Source organism: Leptonotus elevatus, chromosome 12, assembly GCF_054856555.1.
Source record: "Leptonotus elevatus isolate MCC_2025b chromosome 12, RoL_Lele_1.0, whole genome shotgun sequence".
NCBI lineage: Eukaryota > Metazoa > Chordata > Actinopteri > Syngnathiformes > Syngnathidae > Leptonotus > Leptonotus elevatus.
The window spans coordinates 9,661,372-9,680,632 of record NC_141250.1 but is presented as its reverse complement, the minus strand read 5'-3'; the positions used below and the strand labels follow the sequence as shown (position 1 = coordinate 9,680,632).

The window sequence follows — 19,261 nt, the reverse complement described above, 5'->3', positions numbered from 1 at the left end:
TTATCTGGTCCTGCTGCCTTGTTGATATTGATCCTCCTCAAGGTAGAACTCACCTGGTGTTTCTGCAGAATGAGAGACTGAGGCCGCTCCTCCAACTGAGGAAGATGAACAGTATTTCTATGTATGTATGTCAGGCAGTGTAGAGTTGTGGCTGACCTGCTTGTGGCTGCTCTTGTCATCTGTGATGGTTCTGATGCCTCTCCACATTTCCCGTGGGTTGTTGTCAGTGAAGTGCCCCCCAATACGCTGTCTGTGCCTGTGATTGGCCTGCTGGATGCCCTTCCTCAATTCTGACCGGGCCTTGCTGGAGGCCAGCCTGTCACCTGACCTGTAGGTTGCATCCCAAGCTTTGAGCAGAGACTGCACAGTGCTGTCAAAGCATGGCTTTTGGTTTGGAAAAACCTTGATGGACTTTATGGGTAGAACAGCATAAATATAGAACTGCACATAATTCAAGACAGATGATGTGTAGGCCTACAGGTCTGAGTAATCTATGAACACTTCCTAATCAGTAAGTTCAAAACAGTCCTGTAGTGCTGAAGAAGCCTCCTCAGTGCATATCTGAACTGTTCTGGTCGTTGAGCTTGTCCTGCAAATCATAGGTTTGTATGTTGGGATCAGCTCCACAGAGATGTGGTCTTACAGGCCCATGTGAGGAGGAGCTGCTGCCTTGTATGCTCCCGGTATATTGCAGTAAACCTGGTCCAGTATGTTATTGTCTCTGGTGGGAAAGTGTATGAACTTGCGGAATTTTGGGAGTACTGCCTTGAGTTCCACCTGATTGAAATCTCCAGCCACAATCACAGCTGCCTCAGGGTTGGAGTTAATCTGTCTGCTGGTTACACAGTAAAGCTCCTCTAGCGCTAGCTTAGCGTTAGCCCACGGTGGAACTTAAACAGCTATGATCAAAATAGAGCAGAACTCTCTTACTGTCTTAAAAGGTCTGCATTTCACGGCCAGATATTCCAAATCAGGTGATCAGTGCATTCCGATGACGTGTGTGGCTGTACACCAGGAGTTATGGATGTACAGCGCAAGTCCTCCGCCCGAAACAAAGAGCGCCCCGCTATTTCCAACGCGGCATCGGGTTAAGTTGTGATCCAATCAGGTTTCAGTAATGATGGTCACCACCACACATTAACAAAAGCTCAGAGGTGTTGATTGAGAAGGATTTCATGTGTATACATCCAGTGTTTATGAAGTGTTTATTTCTGAGTGAAAACTCAAGACCCCACCTTTAATGCCCAGAGGTTTTCAGATGATATTGTGCAATGGAAAACGCTTTCTGCCTTGGGAAGTTAGGACAGTTTAGTTTGTCGAGCTACATTATGGTTCATCATGGGGCGGCGTGGTTGAGTGGTCGACTCCCATCCATAAGATTGTGGGTTTGATCCTCACCCCTGGGGACCATGTCGAAGTGTCTTTGAGCAAGACACTGAACTCAGATTTGCTCCCAGTGGATTTGGCAGCGGCTTGCATGGCAGCAGTCAACTACTGGTGTATGAGTGTGTGTGTATGAATGGGTGAATGTGAGGCTTAATTGTAAAGCGCTTTGGGCACCATATGGTGTAGTTAAAGCACTATATAAATGCAGTCCATTTACCAAAATATATGCTGTCATTTCTTTGGATGTATCGGTATGAGTGTAATGAAAATTGTATATGTGAGTATGAGGATGTGATTTATAGATGTATTGTGGTATGTGTCTGTTGATTTCATGTGCATATGTCGCTGGCAAATGTGCGTATGTTAAAGTGCACTTGTATAGGTTTATACATTTCCTTTTGTTGAAATGCATTACTTTATCATTTTATCAACATAAAACAAGTAAGGGGTAGGACTAGATAAGTTTTTTACTTTTGAACATATAAACTCTTTTCTTTCTTCTTATTCTTGTTTTCTTTTTTACTTCACTTTATATTTTAGACTTGTAATGTGTTTTCTTTATGTTTATATGTTCAATAAAACCAAAAACCAAACCATTTTTACTAGGGGTGGGAATCTTTGAATGTCTCGCGATTCGATTCCGATTTTTGGTTCTGCCATTCGATTCAGGATCCATTTTCGATTAAGAACGATTTTTGATTCAAAATGATTTGATTGACAATGAATTTTGCTTCAATCTATAGATGTGCAAGGAATTTTAATGATCTACTCCAGTCTGACCCGCTAATGCTAATTAGCGTGCTACTCGCGGCACTTTTATCACTCAAAAGAACGGCTCCACAGCAAAAAAAAAACAACTTTTATTGGAATAACTTGATCGTGACTTTTCCTTCTACTCTCTAATGTGGCTACAACTTAACAGTGTATTAGACTGCGTGGAACCACACTGCCCCTATGTGGCCAAATTGGGTACAACATGAACAGCGCTCCAAATAAAGGCACACACAGACAAAGGCAAGACAGTATTAAATCATTTGATCAAAATTGATTTTGGGACATTTAAAATTGATTCTGAATCGTACTAAATGAGAATCGCGATTCTTATGAGAATTGATTTTTTTGGGCACACCCCTAATTTTTACCATCATTCACAGAAGTGATGATTCTCTGTCAACCAATGAACTGACTGCAGTGTGTCTTCACACTAACACTGTGGTTGGTTGTCGTACCCACCCAAGGGTGTCTCAAGTGGTATGATATGAATCAGTTATTTTGGTACCTTTTGATGATATGGGAGGAAAATGCCTTCCATTGTGAATCCACCTGTGCTACTTGGTGGAAAGGAAACAAGTTTTCAAGTGAGAACTAGTTCCACAAAAATCCCCCCGGCCAGCGCATGTTTGTGTACATCACACTCATGTATTGTTTTTCCAGGACATGTCGGAGAACAGCGGGCAGCAGCTGTTGGTGAAGGCGCGTTTCAACTTCCTACAAAACAACGAGGATGAGCTCACCTTTAACAAGGGTGACATCATAGGCGTGACTCGTCAGGAGGATGGGGGCTGGTGGGAGGGGACCCTCAATGGCAAGACGGGATGGTTTCCTAGCAACTACGTCCGTGAACTCAAAGGCTCCGGTGGGTGCCTTCTTTGTCTTTTTACAGATGTTGAGATGTGTTCTGTTCGAAGGCATGAATTGAGTTTTTAACTGCTCATGCTGATGGGGTATTGCTGTATTCATTTCTCTTTCCATAGACAAGCAAGTGTCCCCCAAATCTGGTACCCTTAAAAGTCCACCTAAAGGCTTTGACACATCTGCCATTAGCAAGACTTACTACAACTTGGTAAGCATGTTGCACGGCAACATTCATTTCTGAATTGATCATGTAATATTGTTTTCCTCAGTTGACCATCTTGTATTATAGGTGTTGCAGAACATTTTAGAAACAGAGACTGAATATTCCAAGGACCTCCAGGTCCTCCTCACAAATTACCTGCGGCCTCTTCAGAGCTTTGAAAAGTACGTCCACATCACACAGTCAGAGCCACAGTGTAAAGCGAATACAGCTTCACGGTGACAAACTGTCTCTGTCTCTAGGCTCAGCGGCTCTGATGTATCTCTGATCCTGGGAAACCTGGAGGAGATCAGCACCTTCCAACAGATGCTCGTCCAGTCATTGGAGGAATGCACCAAGTAAATCCCCCTCTCCCACCCCTCCAGCACAGTCCCACTGCAGCAGCAGTATCAGCAGCCTGTTTCGTAACATAAATGTAGAGCCCTCTAGTGTTGGCCTTCTGTACTACAAATATGAAGATGGGTTAAGTTAATACATGCACAGGTTGGGTATTTTTTGTTGTTTATTTTAACAACTTTGAAAACACGCACCAGCAATTGATTTGGCCATGCAGCCTAACACCTCTTTTAACCAGTTAGTGGGAGATTTATTTGTACATATTTTAAATGTTGTGCTATATTGTTTTAATATCAATATATGAAAACATCATTTAAAAATAAAAATAAACCAATTTTTAAAAAATCTTCTTTTTCTCTTTTTAATTATATTTAAAGGGGACGTGAAAATCCGTATAGTCGTATACACATACATATCCCAAATGTATCTAAAAAATATGTGTTTTAAAATAACTACATTCAGGAGGACATGCCCTTGGGCACTCTTTCCTTATTCATCTATTGGCCACAATATTATAGAAACACACACTTCAATTCTATGCCCGTGCTGCCACATTATTAAACATTGTGAAATCAGAACTTCTCCTTATCAAAATTGAGAATGTTTGCATTAATTAGTGAAGGTGGCACTGAAGCATGTTTCTTGTTATTTCTTTAAGGCTTCCAGAGACTCAGCAAAGGGTGGGTGGCTTCTTCCTCAACCTCATGCCCCAAATGAAGGCTCTGTATGTGGGTTACTGCTCTAACCACCCCTGTGCGGTTAACGTGCTCACACAACACAGGTCTGTCTTTGAACGCACCAGCTGCATTCAATTCACTTTAAAGCCGGGAGTACTTTTTTTTTTTGTAACTTTTTTTTTTTGTCATTGTGTCTTGCAGCGAGACCTTGGGGGAGTTCATGGAGGGCAGAGGTGCCGTCAGTCCTGGGATCCTCACCCTGACCACGGGCCTCAGTAAACCTTTCATGAGGCTTGACAAATATCCCACCCTGCTCAAAGAGCTGGAGCGCCACATGGAGGTGTGTAAAGATCTGCAAGGAAACCTTATGTCTTGTGTCATACTGCGACAACACATTTGATGTCTTTCAGGAGTGCCACCCTGACAGAAATGACAACCAGAAGTGCATGGCCACTTTCAAAAATGTATCTGTAAGGGCAACACGCGTAACTTTTCGTTTCATATTCTTACATGAGGATTTGAATTCTGACTGCTTGCCTGCTTCCGCTGTGCCAGGCGCAGTGCCAAGAGGTGCGCAAGCGTAAGGAGCTGGAACTGCAGATCCTGACTGAATCCATCCGGCTTTGGGAGGGCGACGACATCAAGACCCTGGGCTCTGTGCTGTACATGAGCCAGGTCCTGGTGCACACTCCTGGAGCAGAGGTAACACCGCACATTTTCCTCCTTAAACATTTACCTCAACAAACTGTGTCTCAAATGTTTGAACCATGGTTTACATTAGGCTTTTATTGTGGCATTAGATAGCTAAAAACATGAATGGAAATATGCTCAGTATATATCTATTCTGAGACAAGTAGTATTCAATTACTTTCCATTTGTTATTCAGCACCGACTGTATATGGAAGTCCCTTTATCAGTATGCATTACAAATGTTATTGTTTTAACTTCTGTAGGTGCTGAGACCACATGGACCCATTCTTTTGTCCATCTATATTTATTCCATTGCAGTTTATCGTCATATTTTATTTAATAGTACCAGCTGGTAGCAGGATTACGTCAAAATGAGTCAACTGATTTAACAAAACATTTTTTGGCACATGGCCCAAAAGGAAACCGTTTGAATTCTGGAATATTTACAACCAAACTGCTTCTCAGTAATAATTACATTAATCTCTTTGCCATTTCCTTTTCATCCTTCAGGAAAAGAGTGAGCGTTACCTCATGCTTTTCCCCCACATCCTCCTCATGTTGTCAGCCAGTCCCAGGATGAGCGGCTTCATATTCCAGGTTGGTGCTGAAGAATGTGCTCCCATGAGTCTTATTTGTTTTGGTCTCAGTTCTCATGCTGAGTGTTCTATCCGCAGGGAAAACTGCCTCTAGCCAGCATGTCGGTGAGCAAGCTCGAAGACTGTGAAGCCCACAAAAATGCCTTTGAGCTCAGCGGTAAACTGCCTCGACATATTCAACATCCAACACTTATGTTGAGTGTTATCCTAAGGTCTTTAACATCTTGTTTTTGGGCAGGCCCCATGTTTGAGCGTCTTCAGGTGTCATGCACCAACCAGCAGGATCTGCAGGACTGGGTGGAGCATCTAACGCGGCAGATCAAGCACACTGCAGCTACAGCGCCGAGCCACAAACCTCTCACTGTTCCCTGCCACACGGTCAGGGTCGCACACGCCTTTCTTGTGTCTGTTTTCATTCAATTCATAATACATTCTAAACATTTTGGCTCCTTAGCTTCCATCCCATCCAGTCACACCGTCCCGGCACGCAGAGGGGAGGGCCATGACGGTGGCCCCGACCTACCATACCCTCCCTCACCCTTCCTCCCATGGGATGTCTCACAGCACCATGATGTGGGGCCCCCTGGAACCTCCCAACACCCCTAAACCCTGGAGCTTAAGTTGCCTGCGGCCTGCACCCCCACTGCGACCCTCTGCAGCCCTCTGCTACAAGGAGGTGAGGGGTGGTGATTGGGGGGGGGGGGTAAAATGATTATGAACATTAGCAATCATTGTTAGTTCATTCTGAATAGTGAAAAATTATCAAGAAACTGGATTTTCCCGCTATTAAATCTTCTGTCTACTATTCCAATTATACTCTTAACAAATAATATCCCTTTATGAGGCAAGGAAAAGCACCGTTGGTAACTTAAATTTGGGTCAAAATATTCACTGCATCACTAACTACAGGGGGTCAGTGATTTACTCTGTTCCCGGCATGCAAGGTTTTGAGGTTACGAACCCCCCACAATGAACTAGTTTGAGCTGCAGCATAAGAATACGTCACTACGTGGCACAAGAGGGCACGCCCAGTTAACAATGTACTTGCTGTTTTTTGTTTTTGTTTTTTGGTACATACGGCTTAGAAGGGTTTTTCATACAAACAATTAGTGTATTATGTAAAATTTGGGTTACATTGCCACTGTAGGAGCACAACTACGACGTAAACCCAAGGACACGTATAAATTTAGAACCATGTGGTTTCTCTTCACCAATCAGTGAAGAAATTCTCTAAAATATGACCTTACTATGAAAAGAATATACCATCGTTAAATATAAATATAAAAACAACAAAATTAGAACGTTTATGTAGCGAAACCTCAGGCTACAACCTAAATTTGTCTTGATTTTTTAAATGTATTTTTTTCCATTGAGAAATCAACAGGCCAAGGCAAGCGTAGTTGGTTCAGCAAAGTTATTCGGGGTATGAACACAGCAACTTCTTTTGGGGACCATTCACTTTTCCGCCTTTCTGTTTTAGATTCCATACTATATTGCTGCTTCATTTTCAAAGCATAATGATATATTTATTTTCAAGTTCAAATCGGCACCAAAATTGCTCTCGCTCCCTCTTCCTGTTTTTTCCTTTATCTATAGCCTGCTTATCAGGCAAACTAGTTAAGCCTTAATTTTGCCCTCCGTCTATTGCTGCCATGTAATGAAATCGATGGCTTAGTGAGAACTTCACCTCCAAAAGTCGATGAACTCATCTTAGTTTATGACTTACTGTCCATTTCTCCTGTACAGTCGGTAACTGTCGTCATCTCTGTGTGCAGGATCTAAGTAAAAGTCCCAAGAGTGTCAAGAAACTCCTTCCCAAGCGCAAGCCCGAGAGGAAACAATCTGAGGAGGAGTTTGCCTTGAGGAAGAGTATGTTTTTTTTCCTGCTCCATATATGCAGGTTGTTTGTGTACTGTAACCAAAATGTGATGCAGTGCAGGTCTTCACCAACCACAATAATAAGTGTATCGTTAACTGAATACCTCTCATCATGTTGTGTCCATCAAAACTGAGCATTATTATCTTCCATATTGACGGAGGTCATAACCTCTTGTTATCTTCAGGCACCGCTGCTCTGGAAGAAGATGCCCAGATCCTAAAAGTTATTGAGGCCTACTGCACCAGTGCCAAGACCAGGCAGACGCTCAACTCCAGTAAGAAAAATATACTTGTTTGGACGACTCATCCTCATTGAATAATTGACGACCCCACAAAAGGGTTTAATAATTGCATACAGATGCCACAAGTTGGTGGAAAAGCACTTAAAATTGGAGAGGACGTGAAAGTATCAACATCATGCTTCTATCATGTAGACAGTCATGATTCCATGTGACCATTATCACATGTGGGCCTAAAAAACACGCTAGCACAAACTAAAACCGTCATGACATTGCACATGGCAGGGGTGTCGCTAGGTTTCATGGAAAGAGAGGGGCTTAGCCCCAAGGTAGCTGCACAAATGGACAGATATAAAAGGAATACATTAGTGTGGAAAAGTTAGTCATCATTAGACTTCAAGTGTTAATTCCGTCAGTATTTTAAATATGGTACACAAACACATGAAGCATTTTTATCAAATGAAACAAAAATATATATATGTACACGTTGTCTACAGTGTACGAAAAACTGTATGCAAAAAAAAATTTGCTATATTGTCATAAAGTGAATGTCATTTTCAATTAAGATGCATTAAATTAATTATTAATTGATCAACAGAGAGGCAAATGACATGAATTTGGCTTAAAGCACAGTAACTGTTTGCTCCCAAATACTTCTGAAGTCACATGTTACATTTCAGTAATAGAGAACAGGTCAAAAGTTTAAACTGATAAAATGTATCATTTGAAGGGGAAACTATGTTGATTTTAACTTCCATGGTGGCAACAAATCTCCAAAAAGTTGGGACAAGGCCATTTTCACCACTGTGAGGCATCCCCTCTTCTTCTTACAACAGTCTGCAAACGTCTGGGGATCGAGGAGACACGTTTCACAAGGTTAGAAATGGGAATGCTGTCCCATTCTTCTCTAACTGTTCAACTGTCTTGGGCTTTCTTTGTTGCACCTTCCCCTTCATGATGCACCAAATGTGCTCTAGGAGTGAAAGATGTGGACTGCAGTCTGGCCATTTTAATACCCGCATCCTTTTCCTACGCAGCCATGATGTTGTAATTGGTGCTGCATGTGGTCTGGCATTATCGTGTTGACAAATGCAAGATCGTCTCTGAAAGTGATGATGCCTGGATTGGAGCATATGTTGTTCTCCAATCTGAATATAACTTTCTGCATTGACAATGCCTTTCCAGATGTGGAAGCTGCCCATGCCACACACACTCATGTAACCCTATACCATCACAGATGCAGGCTTATAAACTGAGTGCTGATAACAACTTGGGTTGTCTTTGTCCTCTTTAGTCAGTATGATATAGCGCCCCAGTTTTCCACAAAGAACCTGGAATTGTGATTCGTTTAACCACAAAACAGGTTTCCACTTTGCCACACTCCATTTTAAATGACCCCTGACCCAGAGAAACGCCTGCGCTTCTTGGTCTGCTTTAGAAATGGCTTCTTCTTTGTACTGTCGAGTTTCATCTGGCAACGGCGGCTGGCACGGTGGATTGTGTTCACCCACAATGTTTTCTGGAAGTATTGCTGAGCCCTTTGTGTGATTTCACTTACAGTAAGCGTTCCTGTTTGCGGTGCAGTGCCGTTTAAGGGCCCGAAGATCATGGGCATCCAGTATGATTTTTCGGCCTTGACCCTTACACAGAGATTGTTCCAGATTCTCAGAATCTTTGGATGATGTTATGCACTGTAGATGATGATTACTTCAACCTTTTTGCAACTTTTCGCTGGTAAACACCTTTCTGATATTTCTCCACTATCTTTCTGCGCAACCTTGGAGGAATTGGTGATTCTCTACCCATCTTCGCTTCTGACAGACAGAAGCTCTTTTTATACTCCAATCAAGTTGCCAATGGACCTCATTAGTGGTAACTGGTCTTCCAGCTGTTTTTTTATAAGTGCAATTGACTTTTCCACCCTCTTATTGCTACCTGTCCCAACTTTTTTTTTTTTGTTGACACCATGAAATTTACAATCAACATAATTTTCCCTTAAAATAATACATTTTCTCAATTTAAACTTTTTTTGACCTGTCATCAATGTTCTATCCTGAACAAAATATTGAAATTTGCATTCAGTTTTTATTCACAATTTGTATGTCACAACTTTTTTGGAATTGGGTTTGTGTGTGTGTGTGTGTGTGTGTGTGTGTGTGCGTGCGTGCGTGCGTGCGTGCGTGCGTGCGTGCGTGCGTGCGTGCGTGCGGGCTAACAGAGCGTTAGACTACACGCGCTATTAATAGCTGCATTGGGAGAGAAGCAAAAACATACTTTCAATTTCACTTTTGACTGGCATCAAAACTAGACATCTCAAAACACAGTAGGGGAAAAACACTGAATTAAACCTAACAGCAGCAAGCTTCCACCTGGTGGCGCCAATGTAAGTTAGGGGGGGTCACCAGCCTTTTGGAAATCGAGAGCTACCTTTTAGCTTTTGGTTAGGTGAAGGCCAACCAGTTTGATACACACTTCTGAGATATATTCAAATGACCGTAAATCTTATGTTATTATTGCATGTCATGGTTAATCATCAATGGTGCACATTTATGTGAATGTGAAGATACTATCCTGTAAATGATTCCATACAATAATTAGTAAACATAAATATCAATATGCAAGACTTTATTCCTATGAATCTCTACCAGTGTTTACTTTTTCAAATGATCATTTATGCCACCCTGCTTTAATTGCTTTGGTCTGAGCACAACTCAACTTTATTGATATATTCAAATAATACTGCCCCCCCAAAAAAAAAAATCTGTGATAAACCAATTTGCAAAATCAAAACCGAGGACTATGCGGGGGTTCACCGTACTTGCCTGGAATCACCTTCATTGCTGCATCATTGTAACTATTGAGGAATCGACATGGCTTGAAATGGACATATAAGCACATGCCAACGCTCTCTCCACCTCGCTCTTCTCGCTGCCCTCGATGTTCTCTTGGATGAACTATTTGATCTGTTTGCTGTTGTCTTGCTGACCTTTTATTAACACTGATGTCCTTAGCTGTGCCTTCTAACAGTATATTTTCCTTCTTCTATCTCCCTCCTCTCCTCATTGCTCCGGTTGACCTTTTTCCATTCTTGTGTTCTTTCCATTCTCTTCGTTTGCATTTGCTCCATTGTCCCATCCTGCATTTCCCTCCCGCCCCCGATTTTGCCATTTGTTGTGCATGAAAACCCGTGCACCCCCCACCCCCCCTCCACTTTCCCTCCCGCCACATTCCCCCCCAACCCCCATTCCAGCCTGGCAGGGCACCGACTTGATGCACAACCACGTGTTGGCCGACACGGATCGGCCCGCCGCAGACTTGCCAGGCCGCCGCAGCAGCGTGTCGCGGCCGGAGTTGAGCTCCGACCTTTCGGAGGACTCGGACTACGACTCCATTTGGACCAGCCACTCTTACCGAATGGGCTCGGTGTCACGCAAGAGCTGCATCTCGCACCAAAACTAAAGAATTCTCCTTGCTGCCACCTAGCACGCTTACTTACCTCTTTTATCGTCTCATTCAATTTTTTTTTAATTCTATTTATTCTGTTGTTGTTTTTTTAACTTATTTGCTTTATTTATTTTTGGAAAGTTAGAGGACGTTTATCGCGGCTCCCTGTTGCCTTTGCCACTTTCCCCTTCTATGTGCCTCCTCTCTTTCTGTAGCTGTCATGCAGTAATTTGTTTATTCCTGTTCATTTATCTCGAATGTGATCCCCCTCGTTTAAGCACAAACGTGGGGAACTCTCTTTTCGCCCCATAGAGCGAGCATGAAAGAGACGTCAATGGAGTAACAAAACAAAAAAAAGTGGCGACTTAGCTTTTCCTGTCTGATATTCAGATGTAGTTCAGGAACGAGTGTATTCTCTTTGACGGCGTGCGGTCTCTATTCCCGTTGATGGTTTTAGAACGCGGATGCTCGAACCTATAGCACAGATAGCACACCTAATAGCTTCAGCCATGTTCTCTGTCCCTGTTGTCATTTAATACAGCAGCATGCCAATTCAGCAAACTCTTAGCATTCCAACCCCCCCCCCCCCCCCACACACACACACACCCCTCTCATTGGAATTTGTGGTCACAATGACTTTGATAGGAAGAGAACATACATTTACAAACTGAATGCCTTTTTGTGATGGATTGTGGTGTCCTACACTTTAGAAATGTAATTAGACATTTTGGGAAGTGGATATAGAGTACTTTCTTTCATATTCGTATGTTCAGATGTTTACTCAACAACATACTGATGGTTGAACCCCTCCCACCCTCCACCCCTCTTTAGACAGAACCAGGCTAGCTCACATACACAGCTAACTTTTACAAAATATAGGAGTATTGCCATTAGTAATTTCAGACTTGCTTAAATAAACAATTCAGCCAGACTCGCTGTAAAACTCGCAAGTTTGTACACTAGGCTAAGATGTGCTTAGCTAGCTCATAGCTGTGTGGAAAGGGGCAAATAAAAAAAAAAGCATTGTTTTTATTTATTGTGTTATTAGAGACTCTGCACATTTCCCAAAATGTCCAAACATTAATCCAGTATCTTAAACGGAAGGTAGTCAAAGTTTGCGTAAAGACAGACATCCATGGCGAGCTAGCGTGCTGGCTTGTTGTTTAGCCTCATAAAAGAGTCCGGCATGTCTCAGTGTTGTCTGGCTTGTCACTATTTTCATGAAGAAGTATTTTTCCAGTGTTGGTACAAAAAGTCTGGAGTTGGCATCTATTGAGAGACGTATATAATGGTCCATGTTACACTCTATTTTTTTTTTGTCATATTTATTATTTTGTCATTTTGTTTTTAAGTTATTTTCATCTGTATGTCAGTGTTTACAAAAATGGAAGAATGATGTTTATTTATTTGGTTAAAAAGTGAAGTGTTTTAAATTATTTTTGCACCGTCATGTAAAAGGACAATGGGTGGAGCAAGAATGTGTCAAATGCTATACTTTTTTGTCGTCTACCTAGAGTGTGTATGATATAGTTCTGAAAGGGAGACTTATTAAATATTCAGTGTTCATGTAAAGTAAAGTAATGTGATGTAAATGCTCTTTCTTCAGCATTGTGTAAGCACTGAAGGACCACCAAAAAAACAAACATTACTATATGAACTTATTCAATCTTCAGGCTCAAAATGTGGTCCGAGTGAGGCTTAAAATGGATGTATGAACACGCCGAAAACTCAGAATATTCTCATGGGCTTGAAGTGTATGTATGAACTCCTTCAATCTCAGTATACGGTCCAAGACAGGCAGGTTTGGCAATACTGTTCCAGTGGGCTTAAAACTAGTGTAATGAGCACATTGTACCTTTTCTGTAAATAATAGTCGTTACCTTTTGGGGGGGGGGGGGGTCAATTTAGTGATCTGTAGGAATATCACTGTCCTATATTGTGCTATGCTTTGTGACAGTTGTATTATGTGGAGTTAACATTTGGGACATGCAGGGTGAAGTCTGTCTTGAACCGTCATTGTCCTTGACGTGCACATGTCTCAATAACTAACGACGCTTTCAGAGTGTCTCTTCAACACTTCGGGAATTGTTCAAGTCACAAAATGGCTGTGTTAAGAGTTTGGAATAAATCTGTCTTTTGGTAGATGTGCTTCCTGGTCATTTATCATAATTCTATTATTTTGGAAGGAGCATTACCTGTGCTTTTTTTTTCCTTTAACATTTATTTCTTGGTCTGTACATGACTAACATGTCTGCTCTCAAAATTGTGTTGTCATTTCTTTAAAAAAAGGGAAAAAAAAGACACTCAACTGTTGGGGAAAAAGTGACATGCAGCAACATTTCAAGTCTCCGAGCACTGGTTTTTTTCTCTTTCTTTCTTTAAACAGGACCACGAACAGAAACGGGGCTGCATGTGATCATTCCCGGTGAGGAGAAAGTCCTGCTCGATGACTCCAGTCGCAACGGACAAAGCGCAGTGGAAGAGAAGTATTTTGTTTTTCTTTCTTGGACTCGCTACAGTCATAACAATGTATATGCTTAATATACTAGCTGCTCTACACTCTAAAAAGAGGATTGTTGAACCAATTTTAGATTAAAAAGAATTGTTGGTAACACACGATTGAATTAAGTTAATCCAAAGTGAATGTATTAAGTTTGATGAACTCATAATTAATTACATTTAATATATTCACTTTTGATTAACTTAATATATCACTTTGGATTAACTTAATTCAATCGTCTGTTACCACTTGAAGCAATTTTATTAAATTGGTCACCAATTCTCAGTTTAATCTTAACTCATTCACTGCCATTGACGATTATAGACGTAAAAAATTAATTGAACTATTTGTATTAGTTTAACATTTTTTCCCACTTTTCTTATCAAGAGTTTGAAAACCTATAATTTTTTTCTTGTAGTAGAACAGATATAAAAATTGTTAATAATCGTGAGTAATTTTTAATAATCTTTTCTTTAAAAAAAAAATTTAATCTTTTTTTTTTAAAGAAAAGATTATTAAAAATTAGGGGCATCAGGCAATTAAAATGTGTAATCGTAATTAATCACATGACTTCACTAGTTAACTCACGATTAATCACAAATTTGACATCTGTTCTAAATGTACACAAAAAAATTCTAGGTTTTCATACTCTTGTTAACAAAAATTTGATTTTTTTTAAATAGAAATACTTTTAATGAATTTTTGGCGTCTATAGCTATCAATGGCAGCGAAATAGTTTAATTAGTTCAACAATTCTCTTTTTAGAGTGCGGGTACACTGAATTACAGTGTTTTGGCAAATACGCACCAAAAGTATTTGCCAACGGCCAAAAGAAAGTCGACACGATTCAGGACGGGGACTTTGGATGCCAGTCCAAACTCTTAATTTTAAAATAAACCAATCGCAACTGAATATGAGGTACATGAATAGCCAAACTATGAAAAAAAGTGTGACCTATACTTGTATACTATAAAACAAAATCTATGCCAAAAATTAAACTAATGAATTTTAAAGAAAAATTAGGAGAGAAAAAAATCTAACTATTTTTGGAAACCCACAAGCAATAGTAAAGCTGATTATTTTTTCTTTCTTTCTTACAAGGAGCCTTGTGGATGTGGTGTATGCCCTGAGGGATGAGGTACAAGAGCTAAAACAGGTAATTACTGAACAAATCGATCCTTTTTTTTACTGTACAAAAATGATTTTAACATTCTCAAATGTTGTCTCAAATGCAAAATATCTGAGTTTGAATGAAACATATCTTCTTACTCCTAAACAGTAAATTCTCAAATAAAAGAGTCTGGAAAAATGAAATTAATAGAAATACACTTCTACTACACAATCTATTGATTGGCTGCCTTACATGTACTGTAACTACATAGCTTTAGCGGTTAGCATGTTTTCTCAGTATTTTCCCACTTTAATGATATGCTTGCTTGAGATAAAGTGTCCGGTAGCAGCTCAGAGTTTCTCTGCACACTGGCAGGAGAAACTTTAGCTGCAGTAGTTAACCAGCATCCCACTACACCTTTTCACCATTGACATCACATGTGGGTGGCACTCAGGTTCTGCATTTTTTTTTTATGTTTGTTTTTTTAATTATGTAAATTGGAAAATATATATATATATTGGAGCACATCTTGGAGGAAAATCCCAAATGTAAGTTAAAAAAAAAGTGTGGGTGAACATATTTTGTGTTCCAAAAAAGGGGACACTCAGCCCGGCCTCGAGAGATGTAAATAATATGCAAAGTTTACTCAAAAATGTCACACGTCATAACCATTTAACATATGCTGCCTCTGTATGGGTATAAAATAGAACCAAAAAAACTATTTTTGAAGTCTTACTTTACAAATGAATGACAATGTTCTAAGGTCAACCTTTTTTGCTCCTGCGATCGACTTTTTGTTGTTGTTTTTTGTTTTTAATTGAGGTGGGGATGGAACCCATGCCATGACCAGTCTCCGGTTTGCAAGTGCAGAGTCTTACCAGTTGTCTTTAAAAAAAAAAAAAAAACACGCACACACAAAGCCGTCTTTTTTTCTCCCTACACCTCTCATGATCGACTTTGGAGCAGTCCACTGTCTACTAGTTGCGGTAACACGGTGCACTGCGCCACCTAGTTGTCCCACAATGAAAATTGGAGCCATTTTCATAAATTTCAAATAAGTTGCTTTGCTATTTGTATTCAAATATACTTTACTGAAAGGATTGTAACACTGTGACACTTGATGCTATTTGATAGCCCATCATTCGTGTTTTTGTTGTTAGTATTAAGCGAAACGTTGTACACATGTAATCTCTTTGTTTTATGATTCGTTTGCCAATACACTTCGACTGGTGTGGCACTAAACCGCTGGAAGGCGCTTTTCCAAGAATTGTTCACTACCTGCCAAATTGCTGCATGTTGTGAAGTGAGTTGAGTTCACTGCCACAATATAGCACTCTCATATCAAATTTTGGCTCACAAGACAAAAACCTAAAAATCGGTTAAATGTATCTCCCAAAACTTGCAAGTCAGGTCACTCGTATCTCAAGGCATTACTGTATGTTCCCCGTTGTGTATATATAGTTCAACATGCCTCTATAATGAAAACTACGAATCAAGGATGCACGTTCTGCTGTCCCTGTGTAGGACAACAAGAAGATGAAAAGGTCGCTTGAGGAAGAGCAGCGGGCCCGCAAAGATCTGGAGAAGGTTGTCAGGAGGGTGTTGAAGAGCATGAACGACCCCACGTGGGATGAGACCAACCTGTGAAACGCTGCTTTAAAACATGCTTCCTTATTTTCCCGCGCATGTTTGAATTATTTCAAGACATTTCTCAAACATGAGCGTCTGTCCACCGAGGCGGCAAAGACAACTCAAGAGACGTATGTTCTCCTCCTGTTTACAATCATTCCACTGGATGCCGTCTGGCGCTCCACACATGGTACTGATACACAATGACATGGACCTGGGTGAACTTTTGCCATGCCATTTCATAACCCATAACCTTTTAGTATTATGTTATTTAATTCTATGACTTGTTGAGTTCTTGTATACGTTTTTTTATTTTTTACATGTTTATTGTGCCATTTGATTTGCTGTGTGCGGGAATGCTGAGGGAAATGCTCCATTGTTTAACTTGTATAGTGTAAATAGGGGGGGTTGGGAGAAATAAAAGGAGTTGCCTTCATTTCTTGTAGCTTGTTCGCTTTTTTTTTTACACACGAATAATCATGTGTGTATTTAAAAACGTACTCGCCAGTCATAAATGTTTACTCCACACTGGCAGCTTCAAGCTTCCGCAACATAACTTGTTTCTGCCATTTAGTGGAAGAGCATTTAATTATTCTGTCTGTCACTCGTTGCCACTGACATAGATAGATGAACAATAATTTTTCATCTTGAAATGAAATTGGAATAAGTCACTGGACTAAATAAACAATCAATGAATCAAATAAAAATAAAAATGCATTTGTGAAAAGTGCACAATGGCCAACCCTGAGAACGATGACTATCAATGGGATCATTAATAGACAAAAGGTACCGCAGCCTACTAACATGGTTCTAATATATAATCAACGAAAAGAAAAGAATAGTTCCAACACTTCCTCCAAATGAATTTACAATGAAAAAGTAATAAAGCCTCAAGCAGAGAGAAGATACAGATACTGCAAGTAAGTAGGTAGGTCGAGCGATTTGATAAATAGCTGGTTGGATCAGTTGATTTATAGATAAATCAGATTAATTCAGCTATCAATCAATCGAATAGCTACATCAATAGATCACGAGATTCATAGGGTGAAGGCCGGAGCCTGGATTCGATCCTACGGCCACAGGGAGGCAGACTTGCTAACCAGTCGCCCACCATGCTGCCAAATTGTCAGTTCATGCAATTTTAAGGGAAAATTCTATATTGGGGTGCATAGGTCTTACTTTAAAATTATCTTTTTATTTTATTTTATTTTGTAGCTTTGTGTGTTTTAAGTACTAGTAGTGTCAGTGACTACGCAAGAGTTGCGTGGCCTACTTGTATCGGTCTTGGGTGAACCTTATCGAACATCCCCTTTTTATTTAGTCATACTATCCACTTTATTTCATGAAATAGTTCTTGTTAATCAGGATATTCCCCTAAATCTCAAATTGTGTATTTGTAACAATACAGTGAGTTGTTTAATGATACTTTCAAATTACACAAAGCATTCCTATCCTTGTAACATATTGACTATTATTTAAAAAGTATAACTGTAATAATTCAATAAAACTTTGTTCTGGTAAAGTTACCCGATTGTTCTCAGTTTTAAGTTTCTCCATTTTACTTCCAGCCAGATTACAATATTTTTTGTTCAGACAATCGTGAACATTTCACTCGCAGTAACTGTTGGTCGCTGTGCACTACTGCAATGACTTCATTATATGAACACTTTCTTTTTTTTTCTTTTTTCTTTTGCCTCTCGCACCTGCCCCCAACCGCCTGCTTGCATATCAAAAGTTTAACCCTCCTGTTTGGACAGTTTCTCAGGACCAGCAATAATGTTGTTATTATTATACGTTCATAATATTTCATTATTAAAAACGCATCACTATAATAGACATTACTAACCGCGTTTATTGCAAATATTTCAAATCAACCATTTTTTTTATAAGTTTTATCATGAAACTTGTAGTTCTTTAACTTTGAAATGGGCCAGTTTGACTCGGGCAATGTTAATGTTCCTTAAGTGACCTAATAATGACTTATATAGTTTATGATTAACAGTTTTTAATGCAAATATGTTAACATGAACCGTTTTAATTGCTTGTTGATTTAAAAAAAAACATTTCAAACGACTATGTTTATTGTTCCAAAAGCATTTCGATAAACACTTAACATTTAATTGAAAATATGTTAACGTGAACCATTTTAATTGAGAAGTTTCATAACAAAAATAAGTAATTAGTTAACAAAAACTAACGTAGTCCTGGTGCCGAGTCATTTTGATTGTTTGGTGTCTTATAAACCCACGCGGACTGGACGTGCTGCTGCATGCATGACAAAATGATAATAAAAATAAAAAGTCAAGATAGCATGTCAGCATATTACACCGATCCTCCAAACTCATATTACAACATGAAAGGCTTGCAAAAACACACGCACGCGCACGCCCACGTGTGCACAAATGGATTCGTATCTATAGCTGGACAATAATCATCTCTTTGCGTAACCTTGGAACCCGAGACATATTTATTAATATGCCAGTGATCTGTTCTGAACAATGTGAAACTTTCCACACGTTACAAGTAATGCCATCGGACCCCGAGCAGTTTCGACCGGCTCTTCTTTTTCCTAAACTTTGCTCCACTTCACTTCATTCAAGGTCATGAAACAGCTGATCTGACCGTTCTCGTCATTTCTCAAGCCCATCTGAAGTTTGCGGTCTCTCTACCTTTTTTTGTGGCTACGAATTGAAGGAGTCCGTTCGTGTCATCACATTCCAGAAAGGGAGGCAATGGAGCAATATTTCTGCAAGGTTACAGAAAGATACATTTTAACGTTTTGGGAAAGCAGTCCTCGCAGGCAAGGCGATGAGTTACTGTGATGCCACCCTTGACCCAAGATCATAGCCTAACCGTGCCAAACGTGATGCATTTTGTCATCTATATGTTAATCTATTTATTTTCACGTGCCACACCATAT

The 19,261-nt window shown here is 40.1% G+C and overlaps 1 protein-coding gene across 3 annotated transcripts in view; it reads left to right on the top strand.

Moving 5' to 3' along the window:
* The window catches only part of arhgef7a (Rho guanine nucleotide exchange factor (GEF) 7a), a 33,405-nt gene extending 16,617 nt beyond the window's left edge, over positions 1–16,788 (top strand). The window contains exons 7-24 of one of the 3 annotated variants that reach the window (XM_086090648.1): positions 2,821–3,022; positions 3,141–3,229; positions 3,311–3,405; positions 3,484–3,579; positions 4,236–4,358; positions 4,456–4,594; positions 4,665–4,724; positions 4,810–4,956; positions 5,455–5,541; positions 5,619–5,697; positions 5,779–5,918; positions 5,995–6,216; positions 7,316–7,409; positions 7,604–7,693; positions 10,908–11,087; positions 13,488–13,587; positions 14,703–14,757; positions 16,237–16,788. In XM_086090648.1, the coding sequence (XP_085946774.1) occupies positions 2,821–3,022; positions 3,141–3,229; positions 3,311–3,405; positions 3,484–3,579; positions 4,236–4,358; positions 4,456–4,594; positions 4,665–4,724; positions 4,810–4,956; positions 5,455–5,541; positions 5,619–5,697; positions 5,779–5,918; positions 5,995–6,216; positions 7,316–7,409; positions 7,604–7,693; positions 10,908–11,087; positions 13,488–13,587; positions 14,703–14,757; positions 16,237–16,359 (2,121 nt within the window). In that variant the 3' untranslated portion in view covers positions 16,360–16,788. The remainder of the gene's footprint in view (positions 1–2,820; positions 3,023–3,140; positions 3,230–3,310; positions 3,406–3,483; positions 3,580–4,235; positions 4,359–4,455; positions 4,595–4,664; positions 4,725–4,809; positions 4,957–5,454; positions 5,542–5,618; positions 5,698–5,778; positions 5,919–5,994; positions 6,217–7,315; positions 7,410–7,603; positions 7,694–10,907; positions 11,088–13,487; positions 13,588–14,702; positions 14,758–16,236) is intronic. The other 2 variants (XM_086090647.1, XM_086090646.1) reach the window with 2 other exon arrangements.
* Positions 16,789–19,261: the final 2,473 nt, after the last annotated feature.